The sequence below is a fragment of the Lottia gigantea genome (assembly GCF_000327385.1).
Source record: "Lottia gigantea unplaced genomic scaffold LOTGIsca_171, whole genome shotgun sequence".
NCBI lineage: Eukaryota > Metazoa > Mollusca > Gastropoda > Lottiidae > Lottia > Lottia gigantea.
In genome coordinates, this window is record NW_008708156.1 from 330,611 (window position 1) to 341,850 (window position 11,240).

Sequence of the window (11,240 nt, forward strand, 5' to 3'; positions counted from 1 at the left end):
AAATGTCCAATAAAGAGCAATTGTTCGTTATCACCTCGAATAAACCAGACATCAAATTGTCTCTAGACTACGAGTATGAACTCGATCGCAATAAACAGTACGAACTGGGATTAAAGTATTTCTCCGTTTACAATTCCATTAGAAACATCAACGAAAAAAACAATCAACAAAAAATATCGACGGATAATGGAGTTACGTTCGAAACCATAAGCTTACTACCGGGGAGCTACGAATACGTAGCCATCAACGAATACCTATCCGAATACGCAGGAAGCGTGAACGGCAAAAACAATATCGAATTCGAAGGTAATTTGAATCTGAACAAAATAAAACTGATCTTGAGAAATAACAGTCAAGTCGATTTCAACGTAGAAAATTCGTTGAATGCGTTACTAGGGTTCGATAATCGAAAATACGCGCAATCGACATTGGCGCCGCACAAGGCCAACATCGAGAACGATATCGAGGTGATCAACATTCATTGTAATTTGATCAACGGTGGATTTTTCAACAAGCACAAACGCCAAATCATATACAGCATACCGACTTTTACGGTGCCGATCGGATACAGAATTATAGAGAAACCGTTTCAAACGACCTATTTACCAGTCAATTCTTTCATGATCAAAGATATAAATCTGGAAATCAAAGACGGTAAAAACAGATTCATAGACTTTGGCAACGAAGAAATTGTCATTCAACTTCATTTAAAACAATCTTCATTCTCTTCTTGAATAGTAAGATAATCGAAATCATCAAATTCATAGTTTTCATCAAAACTATACTCATCTTTGTCGTTGTAAGGATACATAATTCCTTCACTGTTTGGTGTTTGGTGGTCACCGTAATCGTTTTTACCTTTGCAATAGTCTTTTTCGGAGATCAAACCAGCTCTGTTTAGTTTTTTCCAATTTTTGGATGAAATGTACAAACTATCGGTGTCGGTATAGTATATTTCGGGTTTATAAAATCCATTTATGGCGTGAATGAAATTGTTCATTATTTTTTTTACTATCTTTTTCTTCAATTTCCGTTTCAACAATATATTGAGTATCATTAATTTTCTCATAGGTTTTAACGCGTGAATCAAAGTTGGCCTGTAAAATTGCTTCATTCCATAAATGTCTAGTTGTGAATATATCTTTCTGAATTGATTTACCATACAAGGAATTACCTAATAATTTCATGCAATTACTACCCACGATATTACCTTCTCGTTTATATTTATTTCTTAGATCTCTCAAAATTAAAATATAATCTCTATAGGGTGGAGTTTTAAAATTTTCTTCGTAAACTATACCATCTAATATTCTAATAATTCGTCCACCGGCTTTCACTATTTCTTGAATATCGACCGATGTTAAAACGTCGTGACAGAAACCATTTCTGAACCTGATTTTGTTACCCGTTTCCTTTTTACCTTCTTTATCGGTTGGAAGAACATGTTTTTGGGGTAGTCAAACCACACTGTTAAAATAGCTGTTCTAGGTCTGAATTTTTGTTTATTGAAGAGTTTCACAAATTCTTTTTCTTCTTCTGGTAGAAACGGTCTTCCACTTTCCGCTCTCGGATATTCACTGTCTAAATCCGACATGGCGGAAGCGTATAAACCGTTAGCGTCAAATGCCATTAGTTTAGTACATTCTATTTTTTTAAGTCTCGAATGAACCTCCGTTTTGTCTTTTGTGCTTGCGCTGTATTCTTTGAATAAATCAATTATGTTCAAGTTCTGTGTCACTTCGTGTTTCACTTTGTGAAATATATTCCTTTAATACGTTACAAATTTCATCCATTTTGTTCGTTTCAAATGATTTTCTATTTGCCGAAACTCTTCCTCCTTTAATAGATCGTCTGATAAAATTTCTTATAAAAGGATTTGTGTGCGAATAAACTTTTTCTATATTTTCTTTTTCGATATGTTTCGCAACCATTCTAGTAGTTTCATACCATTCTTCTTCCACCATTTCTTTATCGTAATGATATAAATAATACCAACCCTTTAAAGATAAAGATGGAGCCGTTAGATTATTGGACATATTCTGGTTTACAACTTCTTTCGTGACTTGGTTGTATTTTATCAAACAAGCTCCCAAACAGAGAGTGTCTCTCTTGGCGTAAGTTTCCCATTCGTGTCTCAATTCCTCCCAGTTGTCTTGCGTGTATTTAGCGATATCTACGTCGGCAATCTTTCTCAAATTCGCGGGAAGATTGGAAGAATTTCCCCATGCAGCCAAACTAGAGGATTCGTGTTGATAGGAACACGTGAAATTAATATGTTATAAATAATTACCCTTTATTTCTTTCTGTCTTTTCCATTTTTCTGTAAATCTTCATCCGTGTATGGATTAGATAAAGGAAAAGAATTCCTCTGGGTGTTTTTAAAGGGCAATGCGTTAGTTTTTTTGCATTTTTAAGCAGTTGTCGAATCCACTGCCGTTATGAGAAATTAATATTAATCTCTTTCTACCTTATTGACCTAAATATTTCAACATTTGATCGATGCAATCTGTACCTACAAATATTTCTACTACATTCATTAGTTTATCATAAAATTCTTCTGGAAGGGGATCTGATGACTTTAAATCTGGAAAGAGATTATTTATTCTGTTTCACATTTTCCTTAGTTTTTCTAAATTAATTAAAGTGCAGGCATAAGGAATTGCTCTTCGCGTGTCTTTTTCTGAATACGTTTCGCAATCCCAAGTGAATAACGCATCATCACTCATACTCGAAAGCACGTTTAGTTTGAGAGGTGAAACCTGTGTTACTGCGTTGTCGTCTCTACACGTTTTCCACATCTGTTCGTAATTGCCTTCTATTTCTTGAATTCCCAAACTTTTTTGGCTTCTTCTAATCAAACAGAAATGCGAGTTGTGTAAGTACAAAACCCAATCTAATTCATCGTGAACGTCTCTGGGGTGAAAATGTCTGTTTTCTGGGATTATAAATTTGAAACGAAGTGTTGAATTTCTTGTTGAATTCCTTCATTCTAGCACAAGTCATCACTCCTTTTTTATTTGCTTTTGAAAACCCGTTGATGTATTCTTGAAATTTACACGTTAAATCTTTGTTCAAAACACGATTTACGCATTTGATAAAACAGTGACCATCTGTAGGTATGTAACAATTTTCGCCTTCGTATTCATTGATCTTTTTAAGCAGATCAGTTCCTCCTCTGCCAACTGTCGACCTTTTTATTTCTGGGAAATTGTCTTTCATTAAAATTATTTTTCCTGTAAAATACCAATCGGAAGCATCGGATTTTTTGTCCATATTTGAAAAGATATTGTGAAATGTTTTGGCATTGAAACCGAGGAGTGACATGTATTGTCTGTGATTCCCTTCCTCGACTATCTCTCCATCTATTTTAATTTGTCCTTTGAATGTTTTAAATTTATCAGAGATAGCCTTGATAACATCGGAAAATAGGGCGTTTTCTATCAATGTTTCATTAAGTTCGATTTTATTCATATTTTTTTAAGTGTATATTTTTGATTATTTCTTTATTTTGACCGCTGATATTTCTGTATGGAATTTGTCCAAAATTTCATTGAATTCTTGTAATTCTTCAACTGTTATGTTCTTGTTATGTTATGTCTTCTCTCGATCTTTCGAAAAAGATGTACAATTGATTAAGATACATATTCAAGATATCCGTTTTCTTTTTATAATGAGCTTTCTTTTTGCTCGTGAAACCTAAAGTGATGAGACCGCAAGAAGACGTTTGAACGGCCAATACGGTTGGGACGATGACCGGAAGCATTAATCCACCAGTCACGGCCGTTGCCACCGTTACTCCTACCGTTAGAACTGTGCTCAGAAGAAAGTTTTTAATCACACCCACTTCTTTTACTAATTCTAGAATTTTAGTATCCAAAGCAGTCAATTGTTGTTTCAACGTATCTTTGTCAATGGGAAGTGTGTTAATTATATCTTGAACATCTGATTTTTGCTTCGCGATCTTTTCGTTCAAATTTTGTAACTCGGTTTTGTCCGCGGTCTTGTCTAGTTCTGCTAGCAATTCGCCAAGTTTTCTTTCCAAAGCGGTTAGTTTTCGTGTCAATCTATCCTCGTTTACATTTGGGTTGTCTATTAAACGTTGGACGTCTATTTTTACCTTCGTAATCTTATCGTCTAATTTAGATATTAAATTTTGCAACTGACTTGTTTTATCCACTTGAATAAGACGTTTCAAACTCGTTAACTCTTGTTGTAGTTTGGGTTCGTCCACAAGATTTTTAATATTTCGTCTGATGAATCTTTTCACGTCATTTATTCTATTTTCAACATGGTCCTTATCTATTTGAATTGCGTTTATTTGATCCAGTAAATATTTCTTGTTCACGGCATCGTTATCGTTTCCTGGAAACTTTAAATTAGTTATTTTGAAATTGTTCCTATCGATATCCCCTTGCAAGGTGTCTCCGATTTGATCCACGAAAAAAGGTTTCGCTTTGTTTATAAACGCCGTAGAACTCATGGGATTTTTAGATTCTAGAGGTAAAGACCCTAATCCAAACTTGTTTTCCATTTTTATTGAGTTAAATTTATTATAATTTCTTCAAACTTTTCTCCCAAACTCAACCGATATAAAACTCAAAGCGACAGCTGTCCACACAGCTTTTGTCCTGGCATTTGAATTTGAAACGTAGAACATTTGATTGGTTTGCTAGTTAATTTCGTTATCTCTTCTGTCGGTTCTAGACCGAAAGAATCAAAGAAATAAAAGTTATTCGAAGAACCTTTGTGTAAAGCAGAGTGATGAACTCCTTTTTGATCCGACGTGTGAATGTTTGTGATGGCGTAAAATTTACCTTTCTTGTATTTCAGTTCATCAATTTCATCTCGCATTCAATAATAAAACGGCGAGACGTTCAATTCCTTGGCCCATTTCACAAGTTGAAAATTTGTGGTCGTGTCTTTTCCGTATTTATCGAGAAACGCATTCATTTTTTAAGTTGGTTTTTTTGAGGTGTTTTTCGAAGTAGGCGGCAAGTATTGCTGAAGACCCAATTGACGAAATATATACGTAGTTTGTGTTTGAAAAAACTTGTATAACATTCTGATAAAACACATTCAATAATATTTTGAAGATAAATTTACATTTAAATTTAAAAAATCTTAATTTAAGAGAGCGTAAATGCTTGTCGACATCTAAATTTCTTAACCTTTCATCTAAATCTTCATTTTCGAGATTCATTTTTAAAAGTCAGTTTTTTGAAGATCATTTTGATAAAACCTTCCTATGATTTGTTCTTTGTCTTGATCGATCAATTCATACGTGGGAGGTGATGTGTTGTTTACTTTATCAACGATGAATATCTCGTTAGTCCAATAGCCGACGTAACCTTTCTGAAACAATGATTTATATTTAAAAATACGAACTCGATCTCCAACTTTGAATTTGGGTTTAATATTCAAATTGCTAATCTCGTTTTCAAAGTTGTTTCGAGTGTTGACGGACTTCATGATATTCGGATTATTAGAGGCTTGCGATGGCGTCACACCTATAGACGAATGTATTTTGTTATTGTATTCGTCGACAGCAACTGGTAATATTTTAAGCCATTTTTGAGATTTCAATTCCGTGAATTTCTTGAATAATTTGCTTTTAAGAGTCCTGTTGAATCTTTCTATCACTACGGCTTTACCTTCGTTATGCGTGCTGTAAATTTCAAACCCCAGAGATTTCACATTTCTGTTGTAGAATTCGCTTCCTTTATCAACCCACAACTTTAGGGGTCGTCTGTCGGATTGTTTCATTATGGTTTCGAATGCTTGTTTGACAGTCAGACCCGATTTGTTTTTCAAGGGAAAGACCCAAGCGTATCTCGTGTATATGTCGATCACCGTCAAACAGTACTTGTACCCTCTCTCGACTGGGATGTTGATTAAATCGGCTGACCAAATTTCATCTTTATCAAAAACTTTGACTTTGAGGAAATGTTTGTTTTTTCGAAATTCTTTGTGAATTGCCCATACCCAATTTCAATTTTGCCTTCAAGAGTTTTATGATAAGAGCCCTCTGTAATTTCTCTTTGAAAGTGGGATTGGGAATATTTTCGAGTTCGTCTATCATTTGTTTGTCTGCTTGGTGTCTGAATGTTACGTCTTTGTTTCTGTACAGTATGTCGTGTTTGAGCGCTGCTGCGTCAACTCTATTAACGGGTTCTTCCCCTGGTTTGGGATTATCATGTTCGTCTAAACGCAGATCTAATCTCGTGCCTGGACCTGTATAATTGTGGCTTGGGAGATGTTTTTCTCCGGGATATTTTGCCCATGGGAATCCAGGAAGAGAACCCAATGACTTTTGTATGACTCCCTCACCGAAATACGTTTTAGGAGGATGGACATTTATTAAAGACATATTTGTTCAATAAACACCATATATTTTTAATACCAAAGATTTAATACAAGGAGGAATTTTGTTGTTTGAGACAAAATTGGCCACTTTTGGGATGAATTTCCTTCGAATTTTTTTTGTTCGTGTTTTAAAATTAAAGACATTTTTAATGCGGTTATTTTATACTGTATTATTGTTAGTGATTCTTGTCTGTGGTTTGGGTAATTTATATGGAGTCTGTTATAATACAGTTTGGAAGGAGTCTGTTATAATACAGTTTGGGGAGTCTGTTATAATACATTTTAACAGTTGTGTCTTTTCGGATATGATGCATTGAAAAAGCTGCGCATGCGCAGAAGTGAAATGCGTCATATCCGAAAAGACATATACTACTGACTTAATGTTTAAATCATATTGCACATCCGTCGCTAATGTTCGTTAGTTTCCATGAGTTGAACAGCACGCTGATCTCGAAGTTGATACGGGTGGATCTGCAAGCTAGTTGCAGGCTGTGTCATGAAAGTTCAATAATTGAAAGACGAGTTCTAAATAAGTCCAGAATTCACGATATTGTTGGAATTTGGAGTGTGCACATTCGAGGGAAATTAGAAAATACCTTTAACATTCAGTGATGTGTCGATTTCGGCTCTGTTGACGTTCGAAGGAACGCACGCGACCGCTGTTATCCAATCAAATTGCGTGATACCGTGTAAACGGAATCGTGAATTAATTATTTAAATTTGACCTGTTTTATAAATGTATTCACAAGATAAATGTGTACAAATATTTTTACAAAAATTCGATTTTTAGTTTTTTGATTGATCTCGCCCACGAGAAATCGGGGAAAGAGGTGAGAAAGCGAGGGTAAAAAAAGTCCCGCTTTCTCGATTTCTCGCCCTTTGCACCGCTTTCATGCCCTTTTCCTTGCTTTCTCGCCTTGTCGCCTATTTCCTCGCTTTCTCGTGGACGAATAGATATAGCCATATAAAACACTGAATGTATTAATTGAATACACCAAGGCAAGAATAATCGTTACAGCTCGGTCAATACTGTCATCCTTATCAATAATTGCTGATAACATTTGGCAATATAAAATGTTTGTCTATCACGAAACGATACCGTACAGGTAAATACCATGACACTGGCGTATTTTGGGACCTTAAAAATGAAAATTTATGCTACTGTCACTAACAAAATGGGGTATCTGTGGCAGCTTGTAAAGTTTGAATATTTTACTCTCTTTTACGTGTTGACCTAAGACAGGTTGGTTCCTGGAAATATTTATGAACATTACTAAAAGATCAACCGATATGAAGTGGTTGAAAATGTCGGTTAACTAAGTTGGTGTGGTTATTTCTATGTAAGAACAACATGTTTAATACATAAAGGTATTGGTGACCTGTTCTTCATTTAACAAGCTGATCTGTTTTGTAGCATCATCGATTACACAGTGGTCTCCTGACAGCAACAACAATATGCTTGTTAACAGCAGTGACATTTCCAATAATATTCTGGTATCGATAAATAAACATATTTCAATATGCGTGTCATAGATATACGATTTGATAAATCTTTCTTACTCTCGCAACTAACTGTAACATATGTCAGGTTAAAGGCATTAGTAGAAATAGTACATCATCCATCACATGTTTTATCATACAGGATATGCATGTCATAGGCAAGGTAATATAGACCCACTGACTGCTGCCACGACTATAAATAAAACTTCTATTGGGTCTTGGTCAAACTTTTCACCGGATTTCTTTACCACTATTGATTACAAATAGATCATTATACCTCATCGTATCCCGAATACGGGTTTTAACATGATCTGATTAACCCGCATTAAACTAAGCCCACTACACTTCGGTTTGTGGGCGTGGAAATTCGATTGGAGGTTAATAAATCTGACCAATCAGATTTAGGACCCGAAGTCGTCACCAGTAGTCAGAATTGCTTTTCGTATTTATTCGCCAGTCGTCCTCGTAGAGGTTTTTTTTCAACTAGTTTTAAAACCTTATGCAAGTAAGTATATAATAAAATATGGTGCTCACTACTTAAAATTAATTTTAGCTTAGCTTTCTGAAAAGTAAAATTTAGGGGTCCTTTGCTGATTTTGAATCAACAATGAAGCTTTTATCATGCATAGAATATGTAGAGTTAGACTATTAGTGTCATTTTGCATCACAAATTAAATGCATGTTTTTGAAAGTTCCTTTTTTGAACAGTTAGCTGAATACATTCAAGTATGTTCTGTATAATATATGAAATATACATACAATTATGTTAATATCTAAATATCACATTGATTTATTTTCATAGCAGTTGAAAACATCAGTCACATTTTTTCAACTAGTCGAAATTTCAATTTTTCATTTGTGACTGACTTCGGGGTCTAATCAGATAGATACTTTCCACTTTCCAAAGTAAATATTCCAAAGGTTTGATTTTCTATCAACTTCAATTCTTTACCGAACATCTTACTTAACTCACTATCGTTCATACGAAACAAAACATTTAATGAAACACTGCTTTCGTGTTGTTTACGTTCGCGAATATAGCGTCATAACGAGTGGTCTAATTTGATTGGCAAAGATTCCAGGGCCAATTTTGATCGGATAATATGCAGCCATGAATACTTATTTTTCTTTGACTTGATGCATTTTCCCATAAAGCTGGAGACGGAAAGTTTTGACTTGGTGCATTTGTCCTATAATGATGGAGACGGAAAGCTTTGACTTGGTGCATTTGTTCTATATAGCAGGAAACAGCAAGCTTTGACTTGGTGCATTTGTTCTATATTGCAGGAAACAGCAAGCTTTGACTTGGTGCATTTGTCCTTTATTGCAGGAAACAGCAAGCTTTGACTTGGTGCATTTGTTCTATATTGCAGGAAACAGAAAGCTTTGACTTGGTGCATTTGTTCTATATTACAGGAAACAGCAAGCTTTGACTTGGTGCATTTGGTCTATATTGCAGGAAACAGAAAGCTTTGACTTGGTGCATTTGTTCTATATTACAGGAAACAGCAAGCTTTGACTTGGTGCATTTGTCCTATAATGCTGGAGACGGAAATCTTTGAATTGGTGCATTTGTTCTATATTGCAGGAAACAGCAAGCTTTGACTTTGTGCATTTGGTCTATATTGCAGGAAACAGCAAGCTTTGACTTGGTGCATTTGTTCTATATTACAGGAAACAGCAAGCTTTGACTTGGTGCATTTGTCCTATAATGCTGGAGACGGAAATCTTTGACTTGGTGCATTTGTCCTATAATGCAGGAAACAGCAAGCGATGACTTGGTGAATTTGTTCTATATTGCAGGAAACAGCAAGCTTTGACTTGGTGAATTTGTCCTATAATGCAGGAAACAGCAAGCTTTGACTTGTTGCATTTGTTCTATAATGATGGAGACAACAAGCTTTGACTTGGTGCATTTGTTCTATATTGCAGGAAACAGCAAGCTTTGACTTGGTGCATTTGTCCTATAATGATGGAGACGGAAAGCTTTGACTTGGTGCATTTGTCCTATAATGCAGGAAACAGCAAGCTTTGACTTGGTGCATTTGTTCTATATTGCAGGAAACAGCAAACTTTGACTTGGTGCATTTGTCCTATAATGATGGAGACGGAAAGCTTTGACTTGGTGCATTTGCTCTATATTGCAGGAAACAGCAAACTTTGACTTGGTGCATTTGTCCTATAATGATGGAGACAACAAGCTTTGACTCGGTACATTTGCTCTATATTGCAGGAAACAGCAAGCTTTGACTTGGTGCATTTGTCCTATAATGATGGAGACAACAAGCTTTGACTCGGTACATTTGCTCTATATTGCAGGAAACAGCAAGCTTTGACTTGGTGCATTTGTCCTATAATGATGGAGACGGAAAGCTTTGACTTGGTGCATTTGTCCTATATTGATGGAGACGGAAAGCTTTGACTTGGTGCATTTGTTCTATATTGCAGGAAACAGAAAGCTTTGACTTGGTACATTTGTTCTATATTGCAGGAAACAGCAAGCTTTGACTTGGTGCATTTGTCCTATAATGATGGAGACAGCAAGCTTTGACTTGGTGCATTTGTTCTATATTGCAGGAAACAGCAAGCTTTGACTTGGTGCATTTGTCCTATATTGCAGGAAACAGCAAGCTTTGACTTGGTGCATTTGTCCTATATTGCAGGAAACAGCAAGCTTTGACTTGGTGCATTTGTCCTATAATGCTGGAGACGGAAAGCTTTGACTTGGTGCATTTGTTCCATATTGCAGGAAACAGCAAGCTTTGACTTGGTGCATTTGTTCTATATTGCAGGAAACAGCAAGCTTTGACTTGGTGCATTTGTCCTATAATGATGGAGACAACAAGCTTTGACTCGGTACATTTGTTCTATATTGCAGGAAACAGCAAGCTTTGACTTGGTGCATTTGTCCTATAATGCAGGAAACAGCAAGCTTTGACTCGGTACATTTGTCCTATATTGATGGAGACGGAAAGCTTTGATTTGGTACATTTGTCCTATAATGATGGAGACGGAAAGCTTTGATTTGGTGCATTTGTTCTATATTGCAGGAAACAGAAAGCTTTGACTTGGTGCATTTGTTTTATATTACAGGAAACAGCAAGCTTTGACTTGGTACATTTGTCCTATAATGCTGGAGACGGAAAGCTTTGACTTGGTGCATTTGCTCTATATTGCAGGAAACAGCAAGCTTTGACTTGGTACATTTGCTCTATATTGCAGGAAACAGCAAGCTTTGACTTGGTGCATTTGTCCTATAATGCTGGAGACGGAAAGCTTTGACTTGGTGCATTTGTTCTATATTGCAGGAAACAGCAAGCTTTGACTTGGTGCATTTGTCCTATAATGATGGAGACAACAAGCTTTGACTTGGTGCA

General features: G+C 35.8%; 2 protein-coding genes across 2 annotated transcripts; both read right to left on the bottom strand.

Moving 5' to 3' along the window:
* Window positions 1–962: 962 nt before the first annotated feature.
* LOTGIDRAFT_173781 (hypothetical protein) lies at window positions 963–1,594 on the bottom strand (the record flags this gene model as incomplete). Its single annotated transcript, XM_009051847.1, has 2 exons — window positions 963–1,342; window positions 1,393–1,594. 2 exons carry the CDS (start codon window positions 1,592–1,594, stop codon window positions 963–965), a joined length of 582 nt encoding a protein of 193 aa, XP_009050095.1.
* A 1,304-nt stretch (window positions 1,595–2,898) lies between these two features.
* LOTGIDRAFT_173782 (hypothetical protein) lies at window positions 2,899–4,531 on the bottom strand (the record flags this gene model as incomplete). The annotated part of the gene is made up of 2 exons (XM_009051848.1): window positions 2,899–3,233; window positions 3,841–4,531. 2 exons carry the CDS (start codon window positions 4,529–4,531, stop codon window positions 2,899–2,901), a joined length of 1,026 nt encoding a protein of 341 aa, XP_009050096.1.
* Window positions 4,532–11,240: the final 6,709 nt, after the last annotated feature.